The sequence below is a fragment of the Xiphias gladius genome, chromosome 20, assembly GCF_016859285.1.
Source record: "Xiphias gladius isolate SHS-SW01 ecotype Sanya breed wild chromosome 20, ASM1685928v1, whole genome shotgun sequence".
NCBI classification, from domain to species: domain Eukaryota; kingdom Metazoa; phylum Chordata; class Actinopteri; order Istiophoriformes; family Xiphiidae; genus Xiphias; species Xiphias gladius.
Window position 1 is genome coordinate 17486534 of NC_053419.1, and position 24329 is coordinate 17510862.

Genomic DNA, 24329 nt, shown 5'->3' on the forward strand with positions numbered 1-24329 from the left:
TTAGTTACAGAGCAACATTAGCATTCATTTGGAGTCGTTCTTTTGTCCACCTGATGAATGTAAGTCTAGTATTTACTCTCTTTTAGCTCTGTTTTTGGTCTCTACCAGTGTTTTAGAATGAAAACATTTGCTAATTAGCACTTAAAACCACTACTAGTACAGCTGAAGGTGATGGGAATGTTAGTAGTTTGCAGGTATCTGGTCATAAACCAAAGTACAGGACTAACTGAGATTTTGACTTGTTGAATGGACAAAAAATAAAAGGTAAGGGCTCACCAAAGTTATTACAGTTCATCCTGAGGGTGACATCAATGTACTAAATTAAGTGGCAATCCGTCCAGTACCTGTTGAGATATTTCAGTCTGGACCAAAGTGGTGGAGTGACCAACTGATCAACTCTGCCATCCCTAAATAAAGCAACTTCACATGCATCACAAAAAGACAAATCCACTGCAATGCCCTTCTAGCGGTCCTCCGTTCACGCACAGTGAAACCCTTACAGATGGTCCAGAATGCGGCGGCACGCCTGGTTCTCAATCAGCCCAAAAGGGCACATGTCACGCCGCTGTTCATTGACCTCCAATGGCTACCCATGGCCGCCCGAATCAAATTCAGGTCACTAGAGCTTACGGAGTTACTTCTGGGTCTCCAACCATCTACTTGAACTCAATCATAAAGGCTTATGCTCCTTTTCAGCCTCTGAGTTCCTCCAAGGAACATCGTCTGGCATTCTGATCCCTGCACACAAGGCAATCACAGTCCAGACTGTTCTCATTTGTAGTTCCCTGATGGTGGAACGAGCTACCAAATGTTATCAGAGCAGGGGTGTCTCTCTTTAAGAATCTCTTGAAGACTCATCTCTTCTAAGAGAACCTCCTCTCCTAACACCTCTAACACCCTAACATACCTAACTAGTACTTACTGTACACTTTCGTAGCACTTCTTTACTTGATCTCCTTGCACGTTGACTTTTTGAATAGATTTGGTACTTAGCACTTACTTCCAGGTCTCCTAATGTACTGAAGCTTTAGTGTTGTCCCTCATATGTAAGTCACTTTGGTTAGAAGCGGCCAAATGAGTAAATGTAAATGTAAAGTAAATGTAAAGGTAAAGCGATGCAAGGCTAAAAACACTAAGAACCACTAAGAATACAATGCAATAACGCTTGCAAAAACATTTTTATTAAAATGCATAGAATTTTCTTTTTGGATTCTTTATCATTTCTGATATAATGATAATTGCCTTACACACTCTGTAAAAGAAACAAATGCTCTTTCAATAAATACTAAAGATAAGCATTACATGGGCACAAGTACAGTAACACAAAGCAGGAAATTAGAGACGGCTGTTCAGACATCCCACCGCCAATAAAATCAAACATGATTATTTAGCTGCCAGTGTTCCTATGTTTCAGCCATGCCTATCCCCATGGGGAGCCAAATAACCAGAGCTGAATCAACTCATTCATTCCCAGTGAGCCTCAGTGGTTTGACTGTGAGTCTCTGCTCATAAATCTCAGTCACACCACTTTCCTCTCCAGTGATGAATCTTCCTCTCTTAACTTTACAGCTGGGATTGACTGCTTCGCCACCATGGATCTTTACTCCTATTGTGTTTGTGATATATTTGGCAGTCGTTTCTAAAAGCAGCATGTCTCAGCAATGTCACAGGGGAAGAAATACAGTGCTGTCAAATACAGATATGCGTCATTATTGTTCCAGTATCATGTACAACGGCAGTATGCTATATTTTTTTATACTGTACATTCCGAATTAGTGCTAAAAATCATTAGTTGATCAGAAAACAAATCAACAGCAATGATCAATAATCAACTGAGAGTTAGATGAGAAGATTAATGGCACTGTCATATCTATATAACTATGAAGGTACAGCCAGGAGATGCTTAGCTTAGCTTAGCATAAAGAATGGAAGCATGGGGAAACAGCTAGCCTGGCTCTGTCCGAAGGTAACAAAATCCACAACCCGTGGTTTCTACACTTCAGTTTTTTGCATGCATTAAACAACTCAAATATAATGTGTAAATCAATGAGCTTTAGAGGGCCTGGTACGAAGAATTTTTTTTTAATCATAAAAAATAATCAACAGATTAATTTGTAAGGAAAACAAGCTTTCGTAAAATAATACACCTATTTAATGTTATGCTACACAGTGTTTATGTAGAGAGAGATGTCTCAGCATAAAAGAATGAAAGATGCATTAAAGTCTCTCATTAGCTGTTTGTCATTTAACATTTGATTGTAGAATTTTACTTGGAGTGATTTTTGTCATGGTAAGCATGTGTCTGCTCCTTCTGTAACTGCAAACATCATAGGCTTACTGTAGTAATAAATGTAAAGTAGTGCATTTGCTCCTCAATAAAAAGGCAAACTGACCTTCTCAATGTCAGAGCTAAGTGTGTGCTCTCATTATGTGTGAATGGCTTGTGGTCACTTTCACTGGCAACAATGCAAGTGTAGCTGTGTTTTACAGGAAGTCATGAAACTGGGAAAGTCAAAGTCATTTGGAAGAAGTGATGTAATTATATAAAGGAGTTTCCCAGCCTGTGATCACATGGGTACAAAACTAATGAGAGCTGCTTGTAAACCAGCCAGAGAAAGTGATTGAACCATTACCACGCTGTTAATGCCATGCCAAATTTCTGTGAGAATCTATAGCTCCGTATAATGATATCATGAGGATATTCCTGTAATTGAAAGGATGATAGTCCATCACAGCAGCCACATTTTGCCCTCCAACACTCACTCACCCTCTTCTCCCCCGAGCACCCTCTCCTCAAACATTTTCTGAGTCTGCAGTGGAGGTCCTGCTGGAGAGACGCCCTGTCTCTCCTGATTCAGCCGTCTGTTGGAGCACAGGCCAGTATTCACTCCTGCCATATACTAATCCTTTCATTAGGCTTGGCTTCTGGCAGCCCTGTAAAAGAGCTGACTGTGTGGAGAGTCAAGAGAGACCAAGACTGATACACAGAGATACATTTACAGATACGTACTGTAACTCAAACACCGAAACACCTTCCCAGAAAAAAACATAAAAATATGCTCACTCACATTCACACATTGAAATACACGTCAGTCACACTCGTTTCTTCTGTGCAGGTGTTGGATATAAGACGACATCTACGGTCTTATCTTATATATTTGGCTTTATTTGTTTATGATCACATTACGATAACATTAACATTTATTTTTTGGCTCGTGATCCCTTGAAATGTCACAGTGTCTACTTGGGACCCCTCGTCGCAAGTTATGGCCTTAGTGTGGCCATGACCGTGAGCATTTCAACCAAAAATGTATTTTCTATTTTCGTTTGAACAATTTTCAGAGGCCTGAAGAGATTAAAGTATCCTGTATTTGTCAAGACAAAAACTAATATTTTAGAAAGATCAGAAAGAAAAACATGCAGTGTAACTCTGTGTATTGGAATTTTTTGTTTCTTTGTTTTTTTCTTATCCTTTTGAAGGAATCATTTGACATTTTGGGAAATATGATTATTCGCTTGGAGTCAAACCATGAATGTTGTAGTTAGTGGTATGACCCTTAATCACCAGGCCGCAGGGGACACCGTAGATGGCTAATTTCTAATGCATTTTCTGAACTCAGTCCATCCATTATCAATCGCTCGCATATTCTTTGCAGAGTCACCCATCCCATCTTCCACTGGGCGTGAGGCGAGTTCTACCTAGACAGTTTTCCAGTCTATCACAGGCCATAGAGAGAGACAATCATTCATAATCACACCTATGGGTTATTTAAAGTCAACAAATGAATCTTTTCTACATATCTTCGGATTGTGGGAGGAAACTGGAGCACCCAGAAGTCTGCACCCGGGGTTTAAAATAACCTTTGAAAGAAACTTCATTTAGGAATGCTGCCTTTGTCATTCAAACACCACATTAAAAAATGCTTCGTTATGAATGTAATGGTTTTAAATAGGCACCAATATCATTTTTTGAGGTAATGTATCTCAGGAGGCACTATGGTTAAATACAAGTTAAATAAATAGATAAATAGAGAGCAGTCTGGCAGTATGACACTCCGTTCACCAACTGTGTATATTCCACAGGTATATATGTTCTAGTTTCTTTGCTCTTTATCTACTGAACACACACTCACAACAACATGCAAACACTACACTCTTAAACAGACACCCCTGCTCACTGCTTCACATTCACACACATCAGTGACAACATTGTTTACCAGGAGCTGTAGTCCTGGAGGAATGCTTAGTTTGGCGTAGGCAGTCAAAACCTTTGCTATCCTAAACTAACACGTCCAAGCAGTCTGGCATGTTTCTAATTTTTTTACACTTTCAAGTGACACAACTAACGGTAATGAGATGAGTTGGTGGAGATCGAGATTAAGACTGATCATCTCTCTACTGACTAACCTCTCTGTCTCTCTCCTTTCTGTTTTTTTTTTTCGCTGTCAGGAAAACAACATGAAGAAACCCCCGCTGACCACCGAGGATTTGCTTTCTCATGGACCATAAGATTTTTTCTCAGTGCATCAGCCAACTTCATGGCTGAATATTCAGTCATTTCAAGGCGCAGGCAAACAGACAGGAAGAAGACATTACGGACTGAATGAGAGAGTCAGAGCACGTGCGAACAGATGAGTCAAATATGAGTGATAGATGATGTAACAACAACTGGGACAGTCTTCTGACAGACCATGGAGCTAAACTGCACCAGCAGAAAGGGAGAAAGTGCTTTTTAAAAGCTTGTGACACTTATTCATTTATTTCACCAATGACAAAACAAGTTACAATCTCAGGAAGTGAAGAGTTAATGACCTAATTCAGATTAAATGACCTCACACTGATAAGTAGCCCGCCTCCTCACTAGGTGATGGAACATAATCACAAATGGACTCTTATCATAGAGGCTGGAGTGTGTGAGATAACATGATATTTCGTGTGTGTGTGTGTGTGTGTGTGTGTGTGTGGATGGCTGTTTAACTCAGTGGAGTGAGTTTTGATGCTATATTCAGCAATGTTGCGGCGTGGGCTACTAGCCTGGGTCTCCCGAGTTGGGGGCATGCTGGTGATCCTCTGCTGCTCCCTCTCACTGCTCTATGTGATGACCTGCAGCCCTCCACACTCCGATGACCTTCCACTGAGTCATGCATTACCCCGTGCTGGACCCAATCACCCCAGCCTGGGGGACTCAGGGCCGGGGATTGGAGCAGGGGCTGGTGGGACAGGCGGAGCCGGAGCTGGGCCCGCTCAAAGCGGTGGATCACCAGGTGTCCAGTCGTACCAGGTGCTCCTCCAAGAGCGTGAGGAGCAGCACCGCCTACATATCTCCTCATTGAAGAAGGAGATTGCCCAGCTGAAGGAGGCTTTGCAGGAGCGCAGCCAGCAGCTGAAAGGAGTGCAGGAGAGCCTGAAGAGAGGTGCCAGGGGCCCAGCAGAGGGACGGGAAGCTGGGGCCGGGTCCCAGGGAGGTGGTCTTGGGGAGGCTCAGGGAGCCAAGGGCCAGCAAACCGATCTCCAGGAGTTCCTGAGGAGCCAGCTGTCGAAGGCCGAGGTGACCACCGGCATCAGGCTGCCCAGTGAGTATGCGGTGGTGCCATTTGAAAGTTTCACCCTGCAGAGGTTGTATCAGCTGGAGATGGGGCTGACGCGCCACCCTGAGGAGAAGCCAGTGAGGAAGGACAAGAGAGAGGAGCTGGGGGAGGTGCTGGAGATGGCTCTGCACAGCCTCAACACACTTTCATCCCAGCAGGACAGCAGGGGTGCAGCGGAAAAGACTCAAACTAGCAAGGTTTATGCACCGTCTGACTTCATAGAAGGTGAGGACACAACAAATCTCAACCTTGTCTAGGAATTACATCTATATACACTTTAAATACATTTTGAAGGGAACATAATTTGGCTTGGATTACATTTTCCTATTAACAAAATGAGATTTCATTTTTTTCCACAAAAATATCAGATCTTGCAGAAACAACTACCTGCAACTACAGCATTATTAAACTTTTATGGCTATGTTTAAGCACTGTTTAGGCACTGGCGGCACTTGGTTAAGGTTAGGGAAAGATCATGGGCTTGGTTTAATACAGAAAATTGCATTAACTTGAAGCATGACACACAACATGTTTATTAAAAATTTAACTGAAATCACGATCTTCCCCTAACCTCAACCAGCTTTTGTTGCCCAAATCTAAACACACATGGGACTCAGAACCTTGAACTCCATTCTCCAACTCTTGTGCTTTGTACACCCACCATCCACCCTAACCACCTGTCTGTACACATAATCTAAGCGCTGATTGTGTGTCTGTCGCTGTACAACGGTTTAACCACTGATTTCCTTAGCTGAACAGAGCACATGTGATAGCTCTGAATAAATTGTGTTATGGCAACCTCAATCTCTCTCTCCATCTTGTAGATAATAAAATAACATTTGCTATCACAAGGTAAATGGGAATAAAAGTGAGTACTATATACTGTATAAACATCTTTTCCTGGAGACAGGGTTGCAAATCTGAACCCCACTAACTTTATGTTTATTCCATTTCTATTATTGACAAGATTTTTTCTATGTGAGAACATTATACTCCAGTTTCTTCTGATTTTTTTTTTTTTTTGTACATGAATCCTTGGAAGGTCAGAAACATGTTAGTGTTTTTGTATACAAGTACAGCCAGGATATCCTCCTAGATTGTTCTACTCAGCTCTGATCGGACCCTCAGGAAACGAACACAGCTGCTCCTCATTCACAGTGGAGCATCTCTTCAAACGTGGTATTTTAGTGCATGTGTGTGTGATCTGCTCTTTGAAGGTCGCTATCTTCAGTGTGTGACTGGGTGGAGGTCTAAAAGTGACTAATAGAGGCACCTGGCTCGGAAGCAATGAGCCATAGGTCACTGCTCTTACATGTTCATGAGCCTGTGTGTGGTCTTGTGTAATCTTAAGTGTGTGTTTATGTGAAGGTGATCTTAATAGCTGTGGATACATTTGTCTGCATTTGTGTATATTCACATAAACAGCCTCTACTAATCCTGAGCAAGAGAGCAGTACAGCAGAGTGCAGCTTGCTTTTAACGGAATAGCGACTCCCTCCTGCTCATATTTTGCACTTAATGCTCCGTAATGAATTTGGCCATTGATTTTAAGCAAATCATGAAAAAGAAGCTTTTTATCCCACCAGCCATACAAGAGAAAGACAGTCTAGACGGCCAGACTGACAAAAGCATCTTCAGGGAGCTGTCAGGGCTGCATTCACAAGCTAGTGAGCTGAAACTGCACACAAACACTGGAGGTATGCAAAAAGAAACTCGCCAACCGCCGAGTTCTGTCCTTAGAAAGGGACAGAGAGATACAGTAAGCCAGAAAGGCACAGACAGGAAGTGGAGGCATTTAGTCTAAATTGTGCGATATATTTACTAAATGAAAGCTTATTGTGTCCCTCTGGGAATTGAGGCCAGGAAGCTGTCCAACTTAACAGGAAAGCCTTAACTCAAGCTGCTATCTGTCTCGTCTTTTCCTGTCATCCTAACTCTCTTTGAAGACCATTCCTCCTTCCAGTGATGTGTTTTCTTCCTCTTTCTCTCCCAGTCTGCCCCTTTTCTCTCTGGTCTCACTTCTTACTTTCTATATCCCATTTCTCATTTCTTTCTACCCTCCACTGACCTCAGTAGGTCAATTTGCAAGTAATAATCTTATAGCAATAGCAGGGTTATTGAAAAACAACTTTCTCTATGGAGGAACCAGCTGACTCAAGGCCTGCAACAAGAAAATTGGTCTAGATGACCATAATACTCTCTCTTTCAGTGCCTATGTGTTATATGTGTATGTACAGTTATGGCTCTTTGCCCAGCAACAGCTGGACAATGTCTCATGTGGCCTCATATACCCTCTTTCTCTCTTACTCAGACAGTATCAGGCTGTCACAGGGAACTGATAACACATACACAAAAAAAATAATGATGAAGCTGATACTAAAAATGATGTCGCCTAGAACAATGTTTATTTTTTGCGTGGAAATTTTAAAATTAGATATTAACTGACGAGGGAAAAAAAACATGTTCCTCTGCACTTAGAAGCTCAGAAATCTCAAGGGATATAGAAAAAAGCTGCACCCTGGAGAAAGCTAGAAAACAAAATCATTGTGACAAAGAAGAAGCACAGGCACAGCAACTAAAATCTGACATTAAAACTCATTATGCAACCGAATCTAGTCAGCCCCATCCCAGTTTTCATTTACATTTTGTGAAACACAATTTCTTGCTGAGAGCTAAAAGAGAAGATCAATACCACTCTCATAGCTGCGTGTGAAATATAAAGATGGAGCCAGGAGACCGTTAGCTTAGCTTAGCTTAGCATAAAAAGTGGAAGCAGGGGCAGCAAATTTGATAGTTATAGTAACTTATAGTTTTTCACACTTAAGTTGTTGTATAGATTAAATGGACAAAATATAACATGTTAATTAATTAGTTAGCTTTACAGTGCTGGTCGGCAGATTTTTAGAAATGCTAGTGTCATTGCTCTGTTAAGAGAGATAGAGATATTCATGTCACTCAGGATTATTTGTAATAACTTTGTTGATCTTTTTTTTTTTTTTTTAAATAATGGCTTATGAACGAATACCTGTAAAACTAATGACATTCCCACCAGCATCAGCTGTACTTGGGGTTTAGTGCTACTGTAATTAGCAAATGTTAGCATGCTAAAATGCTAAACTAAGAAAACATGTTAAACATGTAAATATTATACTTACTTACCATAAGTGTGCGCCAAACTACAGCCTCACAGATCCACTAGTATAGTGTGGAGATTCGTCATGTTTCATCTTTGGAAAGAACCAGGCTAGCTCTTTCCACCTGCTCGCACTCTTTACACTAAGCTAAAAAAACATCTCCAAACTGTAGCTTCATATTTAATGGACAGATACGAGCTTGGTATCGATCTTCTCACCCAACTCTTGGTAGAAATGTGTACTAGCACATGTCCCACACTGTTCCTTTAAAAAGGCCTATATCCTTTATCCCACTGTTTTACATCAGTGCAATTGCTTATTATCACAAAAAAACAAACAGGATCACTGTCGCTCTCTTTTTAAGTTTCTTTGGCCATGAGTTCATTTCTCTGTCTCACCCCCCCAGGTATCACTCGTACAGAGAAAGACAAAGGGACGCTGTACGAACTGACCTTCAGAGGGGAGTCGAGTAATGAATTCAGACGCCTGGTCCTCTTCCGTCCCTTTGGACCGCTGATGAAGGTGAAAAATGAGAGGGTGGACACAGCCAATGTCCCCATCAACATCATCGTCCCGCTGTCCAGGCGCACAGACAAGTTCAAACAGTTCATGCAGAACTTCAGGTGATACTCAGCGACTGAACCTTGTCTCAAATTCTTGATTTATTTCCTGTGCTTCCAGCTGTTAATTGCAAAGTAATACAAACAATATGACAGAAACAGAAGCACCACAATAAATTATTCAAGGCGGAGCTCCTTATCACACATAACTAATGCAGGAAAATGTGATACTCTGTTATACAAACCCCGTTTTGATTCCAGTTTTACATTTTAATTGGGGATCAGGCAGACAGGGACAAGAAATGCGGGGATTAGTGGAAAGAAAATTACCGTGAGATAGGCTATTTTTCGTTTCTGAAGGAACATGTAATTAACATTTTGAAACTGCACATGTAGTGTTATCAGTTACTTTATTTTGGTGCTGGTAGGCATAATGAGAATGTAAACAGCCTGAGGGAGACTTACATGTTTCAGACAAGAATATGAATAAAGACAGCCTCACAGGTCTTAGCTCAGTTTTTATCAGCCACTGCATGACCACAGGAAGTGTAGTTTCGTATATATTTTTGATGCATCACAAACAGATCCAGGCTACAACATATAGGTGATGAAACACAAAGAATTTTTGATAGAGTATGAAGGGTTGATTTACTGTGTGGATCCCTGCAAGGTGAAATTAAAATGAATGACTACTGTCATTTAAAAAAAATTACATTCATTGTTTCACTAGCAGTCAAAACTCATTAGCTAAAAGCAAAAGGTGCTTGTTTCAGCTCCACAGTCCGTCGCCATCAGTTGAGGAAACATCCCCCTTAATGTCTCTGATTTATTGTGCTAACGCTGTTGCTTATCGCAGCTCTTTTTACATGGTAAATCCTGCTTAGTAGCAGTGTTGAAGCCCATTAAAATGCCCCCTGGGCAGACCAGCAGAAGTTGATATAAAGCATGGCAAGAAGAGTACTTACTTGAAAGACTCGGCGAGTCGCTGAGCAAACACTTTACCCTCATCCATATTAAAGGTGCACCAGGAGAAATTGTGTGTGTGTGTGCGTGTGTGTGTGCGCGTGTGTGTTTGTGTGTGTTTAGGGTGTGATAACAGTGACTAACTGCGTATCTATCAAATGTTTTTTATTTACATTTAGACTCAAAAATAACCGCAATTGCTGATTCACTGTGATATGTTTCCCCAGTGCAGCATTCAGAGATAAAATGTGAAATCACAGAAAACAAACTGCAAACATTTGCAGACAGGCTTCTTTGAGTTGGGAAAAAAAACCTTGCTCTTCCTTCCTGATAAAGATTTTAAGATTTTTTTTTTCTATTTTGGGGTCCAAGTGATAAAATGAAGAATCGGATCTCAGCAAAAAATCTATTTATTTCTAATAATAATGGCCTTTTAGAGAGACCCTTTTACATAATGACAGTAAAAATTGTATTATTCATGAGTACTCTGTATCCTCTGCACATATTTAGTCATTTTTAAACATCTTGTATTCATCTACAGTTTTATGAGGCATTTTCCACTTTCCCCATTTTTGCTTCTGGGGAAAATTCTGACAAATGTGTGCCGTCTTGTGGGAGAGGAGGTGAATTATCTTCAGCATGTGTGTGTTATATTTGACATGTCGATGGGATATGCTTGACATGTCTCTGATGGAGCATCAGAGACATGTCAAGCATATCCCATCTGGTCTATCTTTTACTCACACACACTCTCTCCCTCTCTATGCTTTAACAGAGTCAGAATGAGGAGAGTCAGGATTGCATGATATTTTTTTGATCAATTAATTAATCTTTTAGTCTACAAATGTCAGGAAATAGTGTAAAAAGCACATCAAAAATCTCCAAGATCCAAAAATGTTATCTTTTTAATGTGCGTTTCATCCAACTAACAACCGAAAACCCAAACAAATCAAATTTATGATGATATAAAACAGATCAGCGGCAAATCCTGACATTTTAGAAGCTGACACCAGCAAATGCTTGACATTTTTCTTGATGAATGATTAAAAAAATTAATCACTCAACAACGAGAGTTGTTGTTCTACCAATACTTTTAGCACTTGAAAGAAGAAATCCTCTAAACCAAGGCCTTCTTTTTAAAATCCCTCATTTGATCACGGTGCTCTTCCTTCCTGTAGTCTCCCCTCCACAGTTTGAGAATGCTTTCATCCATTATGTCCCTTCCTCTGTGTGTTTGTGTATACATACAGGGAAGTCTGTGTGCGTCAGGATGGCCGGGTCCATCTGACAGTGGTGTATTTTGGGAAAGAGCAGATGAGCGAAGTCCGCAGCACTCTGGAGAACACATCCAGGTGGGTTGGAACCACAGCCAAGATCAGATCTTTGAATATGAGGCCAAACACTGAATACGGAAGGCAATTTATGTAAAGAATTGAACTCTGCCATAGTCACGCACCCGCTCTCGGAGGATGGCACTTTAAAAATATTTTCACCATTTCCACACGTGCACCAGAAACCCATCCTCTTCACGTTTTGTAATCTGTCACTCTCTCTCACGACACACACAAAACACACGAACACCTCTTGGATCGGCATCCTGCCACAACCATTCATCTGTGTGATGAATAATGGAGCAGTGTGCCACCCATGCTGAGGAGCTGAGAGCTACCAGCCAACACAGATAAATTACAACAGGCCTGTGATCGTCCCTGACTCACACTACCCTCTCGCAGGGACCTCGACACCCACGCCTCTGGAGACGATCGCTGTGTGGCTGATCAGGAGTCTGGTCCACTGTGGATTGAGCCACAGATTCCCCGAGGGTGTTTCTATGGTGATGCTTGCTTTAAGGTTTATGTGTGGCCTTGAATCAGACGCACTATCTCCAATATCACACAGTGTCTCTTTGTATCCCTGCGTCTCCTCCTGTTGCTGCCGCCGAGGGGAAACCGTGGAGATTTTTAAAAAAGCGGCGTTAAAATGCTATTGAAGTGAACTGTCACATGAAGCATAAAGAAGGCCAAATCAAAAACCTGTGAATGTACAAAGGGGAACACAAACATCCGACAGAGCTGTAATGTTGTTGATTTTAGTGTGGGAGAATTCTTAACGGAGTGACTGAGCAGGTTTGTAAGAGAAACACACTGAATGGAAAACAGTTGGAGCAAAAGTAAGTGAAAGTAAAGTTAGGGAAAGAAAGGGTCTTGAATAAAGCACACTTTCCTGTATTTTTTTCCCCAGAGCTGCAGCTCTGCCTTGAGCTCTTTTGGCCTTTTTGTATTCTTCTCACAGTCTAACAATGCATTCATCAGTTATATAGCAGCTTATCTCGGTCTGAATCAGTGCCTGTAATCAACTCTGTACTCCTCTTTTCTTTTATCTGGCTTTCAGTCTGGTTAAAATGAATTGGAGTCATCACTGGAAGATAACTTACTGTGGTTCCATTATATGGGACCATAAGCAGACACATACAGTATACACACAGATGCAAACTGCATACAGGCTCACAGTGGTAGGTGCATGAATGTGTGCATGTGCAATCAGGCTGAAAGTCAAGGGATGATTATCTTAAAAGAGTCATCTATTGACTTTTTTTTTTATGAATAACTGAGTTGCTTAATCTATAAATTGCCAAGAAAAATGACACTAGTCCAAAGCAATGTCTAAAAATGATTTTGTTGAACTAACAGTCAAAACATGAATTTTTACATTTAAAAAAACACCTTTGGGTTATTTGATATATACAATAATACATTCAAATATAATAGAACAACAATCAACAGTCATGCAGGCTGCTAAGTGAGACTGTACTGAGCTAAATGACAAAGATTAGGCAGGTATAATGTTCACCATGTTCACCATCTTAGTTTACTGGGTTAGCATGTTAACATTTGATAATTAGCAGTAAACAAAAGGTACAGCTGAGACTGATGAACAAATTGAAATTTTGACCTGATGATGGTGCTAAAGGAAAAGTAAAGGGATCAACAAGTTATTACAGCTAATCCTCAGGGGGGCATTAATGTTTGTACGCAATTACATGGCAAGCAATTAAATAGTTCTCAAGACATTTCAGTCAAAACCACAAATGTGAGTCAAGGGTTCCTCAGAGTCATGAGGATTTGTCCTCTGGGGAACATGGATAGCTGTACCAAATTTCATTACAAGCCATCTTATAATTGTTAAGACATGTCAAAATAAAACAAAAATGTCAACCTGATGGTGTGTGTTAGCCGAGAAAAATTAGGATTCATCCTTTGGGGAAAAATGTAACCCTAAAAGCTAACTCCAAACCCTAAAATAAGAGTCGAGGGTCGACCCACAATGTCCTCAACCTGAAGGTCTTAAACTCAAACTGGTGTACACAAAGACACAGTTCCAGTGCAAGTACACACGCACGCACACACACACACACACACACACACACACACACACACACACACACACACACACACACACACACACACACACACACACACACACACACACACACACACACACACACACACACACACACACACACACACACACACACACAAGTCAATATCTGTTCCCAGCAGTGATGGCATCATTAGTGGCTGATCTGATTTTATGCTGCCCTTCCTACAAATCAAATTCCCCTCCAGAAACCGGTTAAATTTGTGTCTGCTCCCAAATCCCCCCTAGCTATTTGTCATTTTTTTCTGTGAAATCACATGCGGTCACACTCCCTGCTTTGCACAGTTTTGCACAGTTGGAGAGCTCAAATATTTCCAAAAAAAGCTTTTGCATGACCATCAACAGCCAATATAAACTTCTTGAGGAAAATTTCCCATGAGTCTAACCAGATCTAAATTGACTTTGATGTCTACCAAACTTTCTAACCTCTGTCAACCCCTCTACTGGGTTTAAAGGAGTAAAACAAATCTTGTTTTTTACTGGAGTTGGGTGTGTATATCAAAAGCTAAACCAGTTCTACAGTAACAAAAGGCAAACCAAGTAGAATATAGGCAATAGAACACAATGCTTCAGCAAATCAGAACCTAAGTCTTCACGTAGTCTAGCGGACACCAGGGATATTGTTTAAAATAGAGAGGATCAGCTGCTGAAATTTCAAGCATAGTGCTTACACATCCATACTTCAAAGCCTTAACTACGGCTCGGATCATTGGGGGCCACGTAACTTTCTGAGTCTTACAACTTCAAGAATAAAAATTCCAAACAACATGAGATAAAGAGGATGAGATCGAGATTTAAAAAACAGAGAGAGAGGGAGATTGTGTGTAAAGCAAGGAGAGGAATTAGTGATCTGTTTTAAAGAGATACCCGACGATAGGTATGAATACTTACTGTGCTTCAGAAGCAGAGGAGGGATGATGGCTGAAGGGAAAAACAGTAAGAAAGGAAGTTAGAGGAGAGGTGTTAAGATTAGATGGGAGAGCAAAGCAAAGTTGGGAAGTTGGATTTCCTCAGGATGGAAGAAGAGGGTTAACAACCATCTTGAAGGAAACTGGATATGAAAGAGCAGGACTAGAAATTCGGACACACAAAGAAACGAAGGATGAGATCACTCTGTCTCTCCTTCAACTACAACCTCTCTCTCATCTTTCTCTTGTACCAACTTGCGACAGCTTCTCCGGCAAACATTTAATACTTTTGAGGCATTTCATTCAGTTCACAGATGGGTCAACAGCTCTCTGAGGAGCCTCTGACAGCTCTGAGGAAGCAAGAGAATAATGTTGAACAGAAGGTGATTGAGATAAGATTATGAGTAGATGAAATGATAAACAAATGAGAGAGGAGTTATAAAGCTGTCGAAATATTCATATCAAAGAGAGTGTGTGTCTTTACAGATTGCCAATACGGACCCATTCTGCAAATTACTCAGTGTTAATAACTCGTGTAGCTGTCTTGCCTGAGGGCTCAGCCTCAGAGTGAGCACAAGTCCACATTTTTATAGCTTGAACTTACCTTCCCATTACATGCACAGACTGCTGATTCCCCAGCTCAGAGTAAAGCAAAAGTTTTTTTTAATTCTCCATAATAGCCTAGAGAGGATACACCAGCCTCCCTGCTCTGTAAACAGCAGAAAAATGTGTTGTTTAAAATTTATTGCAAGCATAAAAAATTGCCTTGCTATTGTAGAAGAAAGCTACTGTTCGTCACAGAACAGATGTGATGAGAGATGACGAGGAATGCTTCTTTAGTTGGACTGTATTTGTGAAGCAACAAGGCTGCTGGCAGCTCTGTGAGGATGCAGTTAGGCACAGCTTTGAGCTAAACGCTAACATCAGCATTAAACACGCTCAAAATGACAATGCTAACATGCTGACACTTAGCTGGTAATGTTGACTATGTTCAGCATTTTAGTTAAGTGTGTTACCATTCTAACATTTGCTAATTAGCTATTAAGAGAGTCATTAGTTTTGCCGGTGTTGGGTCGTAACCCAATGTATTGGACAAACAAAATTTTGACTACAATATGGTATGAGAGGAACAGTCACTGGATCACCGCAGTCACATTAGGATTCATCCTCTGGGGAACATGAATGCCAGTACAAAATTTTGTGCTAATCCATTTAGTAGATGATGACATATTTCACTGAATAATGAAAACACCGACCTGCTGGTGGTGCTAGAGCAAAAGTCAGAAGATCATTGATGTCATTAGGATTTATCTTCTGGGGAACATGAATGTTTGTACAAAATTTCACGGTAACTCGTCTAATAGTTGTTGAGATATTTCAGTCTGGACCAATGTGGTGAACCGACTGACTTCGCTATCCGTAGAGCAGTGCCATGGCTAAAAAGCAAGCATGCTTCTCAGGTATCTCAGATATTTGTTGAGCCTGAAAAGAAGCCTGTTTTTTAGCCATATATAAGGGCTTACAGTCGCCTTTTCACATTCAGTAAGCTCCATGCCTGCAGTCAGTCCCCTAGCTATAACCACACACAAGCAAATACATTTAAAAAATGGTTATACAGAGGCACAGATTCACAGAGAAAGAAAAAGGAAATCTGGTCTCCCCTCCCTATCCTGAGCAGAACTAACAGGATCAGGCCTGTTGCTGAGACACAACATGACAGCTCTGACACAATTTCAGTGATTTAGCCGCTACTAGGTACCAGCCATCACGCCTACAGTAAACAAATCGACTATTTTAGGCCATAATAAGGGTGCTGATGCCTATGGGAAAGAAGGAAGAAAAAGAGCAGGATATAAAAAGCAATTTGGAAAACAAGGATATTGCAGGATTTGAGTGGAATTTTCCGGTTGACACACAATATGAGTGCCTGTCTGTTTGTGAGGATTTAAACAGATAAAATAACTCAGGCCAGCACACAGAAACCATGCACTTAACACGATGAACAATATATCAACCTTGACTCTTTTGAAACAGAGACAAACATATTTTCACCTAATAATTATTGGTAATTACGAAAATATCATCGCCATAATGAAGTATTTACAACTAAATTTTTGTTTAAAATGTTGAATTTGTAAATGATGCAGGAGATAGTGTGTACATATGTGCTTTGGTTGACTTGGGTCATCAGTATAAGTGAATTCTGAATATGTAGGATTTTATGTTAAATGCGTAGTTTGACGCCTGGGGGAAACACACCCCTTCTCTTTCTTGCCAAGAGTTAGATATTCACACGCTTAACATGGAGCTACAGCCAGCAGCTTGCTAGCTCAGCTTGCCATAAAGCCCGGCAACAGAGGGAAACAGCTAGCCTGGCCCTGTGTAAAGATCACAAAATGTGTTTACCGGCAGCTCTACAGCTATTATATCATTCTTTATATATTGTTTGTTTATCTGTAGTCCAGCAAAGAACCCATCGTGACACCACAAATAGTTTTTTTTTTACATTTAATTTTTCTTACATCTAACAGACAGAAAGCAAATACGCATACCGACCAAAATGTGAAACGTTTCCTTTAAAATAGAGGAGAATTGGATGTTTTTGCTTAAACAAAACAACCTGAAATATAAAAATGAGCAAAATATTGGCTTCTTCAGTCAGAGACGCTTCTCTTAAAAGTTTACAGTTTTCTCTGACAAATGAGCTTCCTGCCCCATTAAAGTTGAGAGTCAACATGTGAATGTAGCTGGTGTTGCCTTAACATTGTTTGGGACAATCAGACCTATTGTGCTCTGTCTCTGCCATCTGTGGACAGTTTAGTGCCAGTGGGTGGGTCCACCTCTCCTGGGACTCTGTGTAGACTGTGAAACAGATCGACTCTGTTTGGATTCATAAACTGTAGACAGAAGAGGAGACTGGACTCTTGTCTGCTGACATATCGACTGACTGACAGTACATAAACGCATACCAGACATCTTAATATTTGACTTATTTCTGACAATTTCACACAATATTTGAAGTCATCAGACATTTTTGGGATGTGAAGACACTGTTTTCACTGGGCAATTGGAGGTGTTATTCAGGCAGACAAATAAGATGCTCAAAAGTGGCGTTACGTTTACGCTTCCTGGGATTTATGTCTCACTTATGGGAGAGGCTGAAAGGATAACAGCAGGACAAAGGTTATTTACACAGTAATATACATGAATAAATAGAATGATACTCAATATTCACAGACACAGCCACACTGCAGTGAGATGGAAATATAGGGAGCATTGTTCAAGCTGTCGCAGGCAAAAACAAACCGACCACGTTTCCTCTGGTCATCCTCGTTTCATCCAACAATGCTGTTTATGTCTGCCTCTGTCTTCTCTCTCTGTCCACTGTTTCCCATGTGTTGTCTCAACCAGCATCACATGAACGAAGGAGGAGGTTTGATCCTGTTTGTTCTGCCTCGGTCTCAGACATGTGAACCAGTTTTTCCTTAGTACCCTCTATCACAAGTCGATGTGTGTGTATGTGCATGCCATGAGTAAAGGATTAGTCACTACCAGTGCGAATTGTTATGGTTAAGGAAAAACCCACAGCTGTGCACATCTGGATCCAACTGTTGCTCTCTATTCGCACCACATCCATGGAAAAACTTCATGCCAGCGATGGAGGAAGCTCTGTTATCCCATGCAATTAGTTTTTGGTTGCAGTTAAAGCTTGTTCATATCATGACCAGGATCAGAGTGAGAACAGAAGGAGCTGGCTCATGAACTTGTTTGGTGGGATGAAATGAAGTCAGATCACAAAAATGTGTGCAGATGTGAACTTTCGTCAGCAGATTTGAGGTCATTTTTGTTTTAATCTTTGGGTGGAAAATACTAAAGGCAGTAAACAGAGGATTACCAGGGCCAGATTAACGCACTACCGAAGCCCGGTGACCGAAACTGCACAGTTGGCCCCTATTGACCTTCAGCTTCTTCCCACTCAGTAGCATTTATGAACGCATCGGGCGTTCTCTCTCTCTCTCTCTCTGTCTTTCAATGAATATCAGGTCAGTTAAGCTATTAATAAGATGTTGTGATCAAAAAAAAAGTTGCCAAAGCACATCGACAAAGCAAGTTTAGTTTCTAAGGCACCTTTCAAACACAAAGGCAGTCTAAAGTGCTTTACACAAGGCAAAGAAATTGTTTAGATCATTTAAAAATACACTCAATAAAACCATAGAAAAGAAACAACACAATAAAAAGGAAAATAAAATCAATCAAAATTAAATAAAATTTAATAAAAAAATTCCGGTAATAAGTTGCCCCAAATTCGATGAAGGAAATAAAAATGCAATAAAGATTTGATTCACGGTATAGACATGAACAAACTAATAAATAAATGCAGTAGTAGTAGCCGTGATATTGACCCTCAGTTACTGAGGTGACTTATGAGAAATATTGAGAATCAGAAAAAGAAATGGGAAGAATCTCTGTTCAATGGTAAGTAAAAATAACAAGAGAAAATATCTTTATAATTCTCTGTGAAATTATGTCTCGCTATAAGACACACACCCATATTTTCTGTTTCCAGCTCTGTCAGATTTACAGTCTCACCGTGGAGAGTTTGAATAATTCTTTCAGTTTTTAATAAATTTGTTAAAAATCTAATGTCTGATTTTTGCTATAGGATAACTGACTTCTGCTTCTCGGTCTAACCTCTCTCTGTCCCTCTGTGTGTCTGCAGGGAGGTTAATTTTAAGAACTACACTCTGCTGCAGCTGGACGAGGAGTTTTCTCGGGGACGAGGCCTAGACATCGGGGCCCGAGCCTGGAAAGGAGGCAATGTGCTGCTTTTCTTCTGCGACGTAGACATCTACTTCACCGCTGACTTCCTCAACAGCTGCCGACTCAACACACAGCCCGGTGAGACATACACACCTGCACACACACACACACACACACACACATCAACACACACACATTCCCCTTAAATCATATCCTAGTTGACTGACAGCACTTTGTCTCTACATCACAGGTAAAAAGGTTTTCTACCCGGTGTTGTTCAGCCAGTACAACCCCACTCTGATCTATGGAAGCCCGGAACACATCCCACCTGTGGAGCAACAGCTGGTAACACACAGCAATCAAATGTGTCTTCTCCCCTTTCCTTTTTCAAATACTCTGCAAGCCAGTGTAATTCTATATAGCTGGGAGGCTGCGAAATATTTCCCCCTCTCCAGCTGCTAGGTGTACAAATCCGCAGGAGGACTCCTGTTGGAGTACCTCCCATGTGTATCGGGCTGGTATAGTTCTGTTCATAGGCTCTATAAGACGTGCAGTTCTTTTCCCTGCAGGTGATCAAGAAAGACACGGGGTTCTGGAGGGATTTCGGTTTCGGGATGACCTGCCAATACAGCTCCGACTTCATTAACATAGGTAAATATTGGAGAACGGCAAGATTTACAACACAGTCATAGACATCACCACCTTTTAGCAATGCCGGAATTTTTAAACAGTCGCTCTTGGGGGTTGATTATCTTTGCAGAGGCGTTGCATAACGCAGGGTAAAAATGGGCTCCCTGGATGGCTACGAAAATGTCGGTGATGCCATAGCTTAATGGATACGAAAAACATCATCAGAACACAAACGGTTCAATATTACATTACTTCTCTAAACTTGATTGGGATTTTATTATATTTCTCTGCATGAAACAGCTCTGAGCAGCTGTAGAAGCATATATTAGCATATCTCATGGCCCCATGTCCTCTCCATCTGTATATTAGGTGAGGAATACTGGCTCTCAAGACAGATTTACATCAATTTAGTTTCCCTCCAAAGTGAAATCAGTTACAGGCTACAGTGAAATACCCAGTGTTTTATTGTTTAGGACTCAAGAAAACACACACAGGCATGCCAGTGAACTCACTTAACTGTGCCACAGTGTAACACAAGAAGGCCAGAAGTCTTTTTTAAGGGAATATTGGAAAATACGCTTATTCAATTTGCAGCCAAGAGTTATATGCAAGTATGCATGTGTTTATGTATGAGCATGTTTATGTACATGCACATGTATGTCATATTGCTTTCACTTTCTTTTAGTTTACATAATCACAAGAAATTGCTGTAGTGATTTTTTTTTTTCCCTTTGTACCCAAGGAAGAGTAGCTGTTGCGTTGGGGATCCAAATAAATGAACAAATAGATAAATAAACAAATCAACGCGATTCTGCTCTCACGCCGGTACAGTAAACAGACAGCCAGCAGAGGGTTAGCTTAGCTTAGTTTAGCATAGGGACTGGAAACAGGGGGACACAGCTAGCTTAGCTCCGTCCAAAGTTAACAAAGTTAGCCTACCAGCAGTTGCATGCCGAGACTGTCCTCCCGGGAGAAACAACGGCATGGGTCATTTCACCAAATACCTCAAAATATCGTCTGTGTTTACAATAAAGTGACAAAGCCCAAAGAGTTGTAACTAAACAACTTTGACAGGGAAGCCCGACGTTCATTTCCTGTTACCTACGTGGTTTCTTTTCATCATGATCGTGGTCATTCGCTAACCTTAACCTTAAGTGGTTACTCTTGTAACCATGATGACAAAGCACCCCTAACCTCAACGAAGCAGTAACTTTAACCCAAACCATGGTCTTTACCTGACCCTTACCAAGATGTTTTTGTGCCTAAACCTAACCACAGTAGCGTCGGATGAGAAAACGCTTCATTCCAAACGGCATTAAGACTGGAAAATTCATCTGTGTGTGTTTAATCTGTACAAAAACAACAAGTATCGGTTTTACAGGGGATTATGTGCGGACTATTTCTTGCCCGGGCGGAGACGGACAGAATAATCCGAATAAAACTGCGGCGTGACACGGAGTGTCAGCAAAATCAGACATGAATGGTTCCGACGTGTAAAGATGCAGATTCAAACATGCCCGGTCGGGAACTGTCTCGCTGTACACACCGTCGGCCCAGAATTTATCTCACTGCCCCCCCATGAAATAACAAACCAGGCAGTGTGGAGAGAACACTGATTATGATCACATACTGTACACTCTAATCGGGATTCGTAATCAGCATTCCTTTAAGAGGTAATGAACCCAGAGCTGAAAACAAACACTGCTTAGAAAAGTGTTTGCATTTTAAAGCGGTTCGAAATGTCCACTGGTGATATAATAAAAAAGTTTTACATTGTATTTTGATTTTTGTTGTCTTAGGAGGCTTTGACATCGACATCAAAGGCTGGGGTGGCGAAGATGTCCACCTCTACAGAAAGTACCTTCATAGCAACCTCCTAGTGGTTCGAGCACCGTCGAGAGGCCTCTTCCACCTCTGGCATGAGAAGCACTGTGCTGACGAGCTCCCGCCGGACCAGTATCGCATGTGCATGCAGTCGAAGGCCATGAACGAGGCCTCGCACGGCCAGCTGGGGATGCTGTTCTTCCGGCATGAGATTGAATCTCACCTCCGCAGACAGAAACAGCAGCAAAACTCAAATCCAAAGAAGACATGAAGACTCCAAGTTGGTTGGATTATAATTACCGCAATGACTGCAACCAGTTAAAATTGAGAAGATGAATTCAACTGATCTGTACTAAGTCAGATTTTAAAGGAATAGTCCAACATTTTGGAAAATACACTTATTTGCTACTTGCTTTCCCTGTTTACACTCTATATGCTAATATAACATAATCTAATCACCTGCAGAGCTCTAGCTCTATATTTAGCATACAATGATGAGGGTATTGACATGGAGCTATGAGATATGCTAATATATGCTGCTGCTGCTGCTGCTGGAAGACTTGAGGCTGAGGAAAAACAGCAGGCACGACTCTCTCCAAAGGTAGAAAATCCACCTAGTCTCTACAGTTGCTTCTTACAATTCGTTTTTTTTTTATGGACTAAACAAACTAGCTGTAACGTGTTAATTAGTGAGCTTTAGATGGGCAGGTAGGCAGATTTTGTTCCCTTTGGACGGAGCTGTTTCCCTCCACGTCCAGCAGACTTTAAAGCTAAGCTAAACTGCTGCTGGCCCTAACTTCCTATTTTTCATACAGATGTTAGAGAAATATCAATCTTCTCATCTAATTCTCAGAAAGAAAGAGGATAAGCATATTTCGTATAAATCATATTTCCCAAAATGTCAAACTATTCCCTTAATGAAAAATGTGAAGACTTTTAAACGAACTTTTTAAAAAGATTTAGCAGCACATTCTCGCTCTGTTGTGGCTGTGGAAAAGGACAACATGACGTTACTGTCAAATGAAACAGATTGAACTGCTTGAGGCATTTATCTAAACAGCTATAGTGGACTTTCATTTTGTCTGACACATCCATCTGTGATCTAATGTCTATTTGTGTATTCCTCTGTAGCTGCAGCAAGGCCTTTGAGCTCTAACATCTCTCTGAACCATGTGCCTTGCGTAGATAAAGCCTAAACACTGTCTCTTCATGATTGCCAGTGAAAATTCAACAAACCTACAGGTTTTTAAATGTAGGGAAACAGAGCCACCTACTGGACCGAAGGTGAATAACGTAGGTGAATAAACAATGAAGGACTTGTTCGAAGCCTGCAATGGCCCTGTAAACCTTTTTTTTTTTTTTTAAATAAATTATTGATCAGTAATATTATTTTTTTAATTTATGATTGGCATTGTTTTGCAAATGCCACCATTTATAAGTTTTATTTTTTCTGTTTTTTTCTCATTTCAAATGCAGTATTGTGTGTGTGGGCCGTTCACCTCTTTAATGAGATGAGAATCGGTATTGAGTCCAAGAAAAACCTGCCATAAATTTGCATTATCTATAGGTATTTGTCAGTAAAATGACTCCTCACAAAAGCCTTCTGAGTATAAGACACATGTGTGTGTGCCCACAATATGACAAAATGTAGGATAACTTTTCTAAATGTTGAATTTAGAAGATTCGACATAACGTAGAGGAATTTGTGTGTTTTGCCACAGGACCGATTTGTGGACACATAATGGATAGATAAAGGAAAAGTTACTGACTGACAGTAAAGCTGTTCACTGTCATGACACTGACGATGACTTAACAAGTCAGAACAAGGCTATGGATCTTTCTGTTTTTGTTGCTGTCAATCAAATGTGACTTCTGTGTCATAAATAAAGCCCAGAGTGCAATAATGAAGACAAAATGTGACATTACATGTATTATTATTATTATTATTCTATTATGCGGTCACAGAAAGCTCAGATGACGTAGGTTTGGCGCTACAAAACTATCTTTATCATCTGCCTCCATGGTTACTTTATGTTTGATTTGATATAGTCGCCCGTAAATCTTTCTGCAGCACTTCTTCAGTCCTGAGAGGCAATTTAAAACAAATCTGTATTTTTGGTGGTTGACTAAAGATGTGAAAAGAGTCACTTTCTGAATCATGTTTTTATTTTATTTCGTTGAAACATTCCTTGTAATGATACATCAAATAACTTTCTTTATGTTTCATGATATTTTTCACTTCATGTAAATTAGTTGAATAAAGAATATTTGCGCATTGTATATATTTTATTACAGCGCGTTTTCTTGTCCCATTACTGTATCAAGTCTTATCTTGATAATGACCATGAGTTGACTATTACTGATATTAGAGAAGATCAAATGTACTACTTTTGTTTCTCGGCTTATTAGACATGTAATTACACATAAATATCATTTAGTTGTCTTTTTTCAATCTAACTTTATTTTGTGCTCAGGGACAAGTTGATTAGCAAATATATGGAGAACCAAAGTGTTCAATACTAAA

The 24329-nt window shown here is 40.5% G+C and overlaps 1 protein-coding gene across 2 annotated transcripts; it reads left to right on the forward strand.

Moving 5' to 3' along the window:
* The first annotated feature begins 4453 nt into the window (after positions 1-4453).
* On the forward strand, positions 4454-23161 carry csgalnact1a (chondroitin sulfate N-acetylgalactosaminyltransferase 1a). 2 transcript variants are annotated; one of them, XM_040158213.1, is made up of 7 exons: positions 4454-5813; positions 9128-9344; positions 11495-11596; positions 19311-19489; positions 19602-19696; positions 19921-20002; positions 21781-23161. In XM_040158213.1, exons 1-7 carry the CDS (start codon positions 4997-4999, stop codon positions 22074-22076), a joined length of 1788 nt encoding a protein of 595 aa, XP_040014147.1. In that variant the 5' UTR covers positions 4454-4996; the 3' UTR covers positions 22077-23161. The 2 variants fall into 2 exon arrangements, with proteins under 2 accessions (XP_040014147.1, XP_040014148.1); XM_040158214.1 differs by lacking the exon at positions 11495-11596.
* The last annotated feature ends 1168 nt before the right edge of the window (positions 23162-24329 follow it).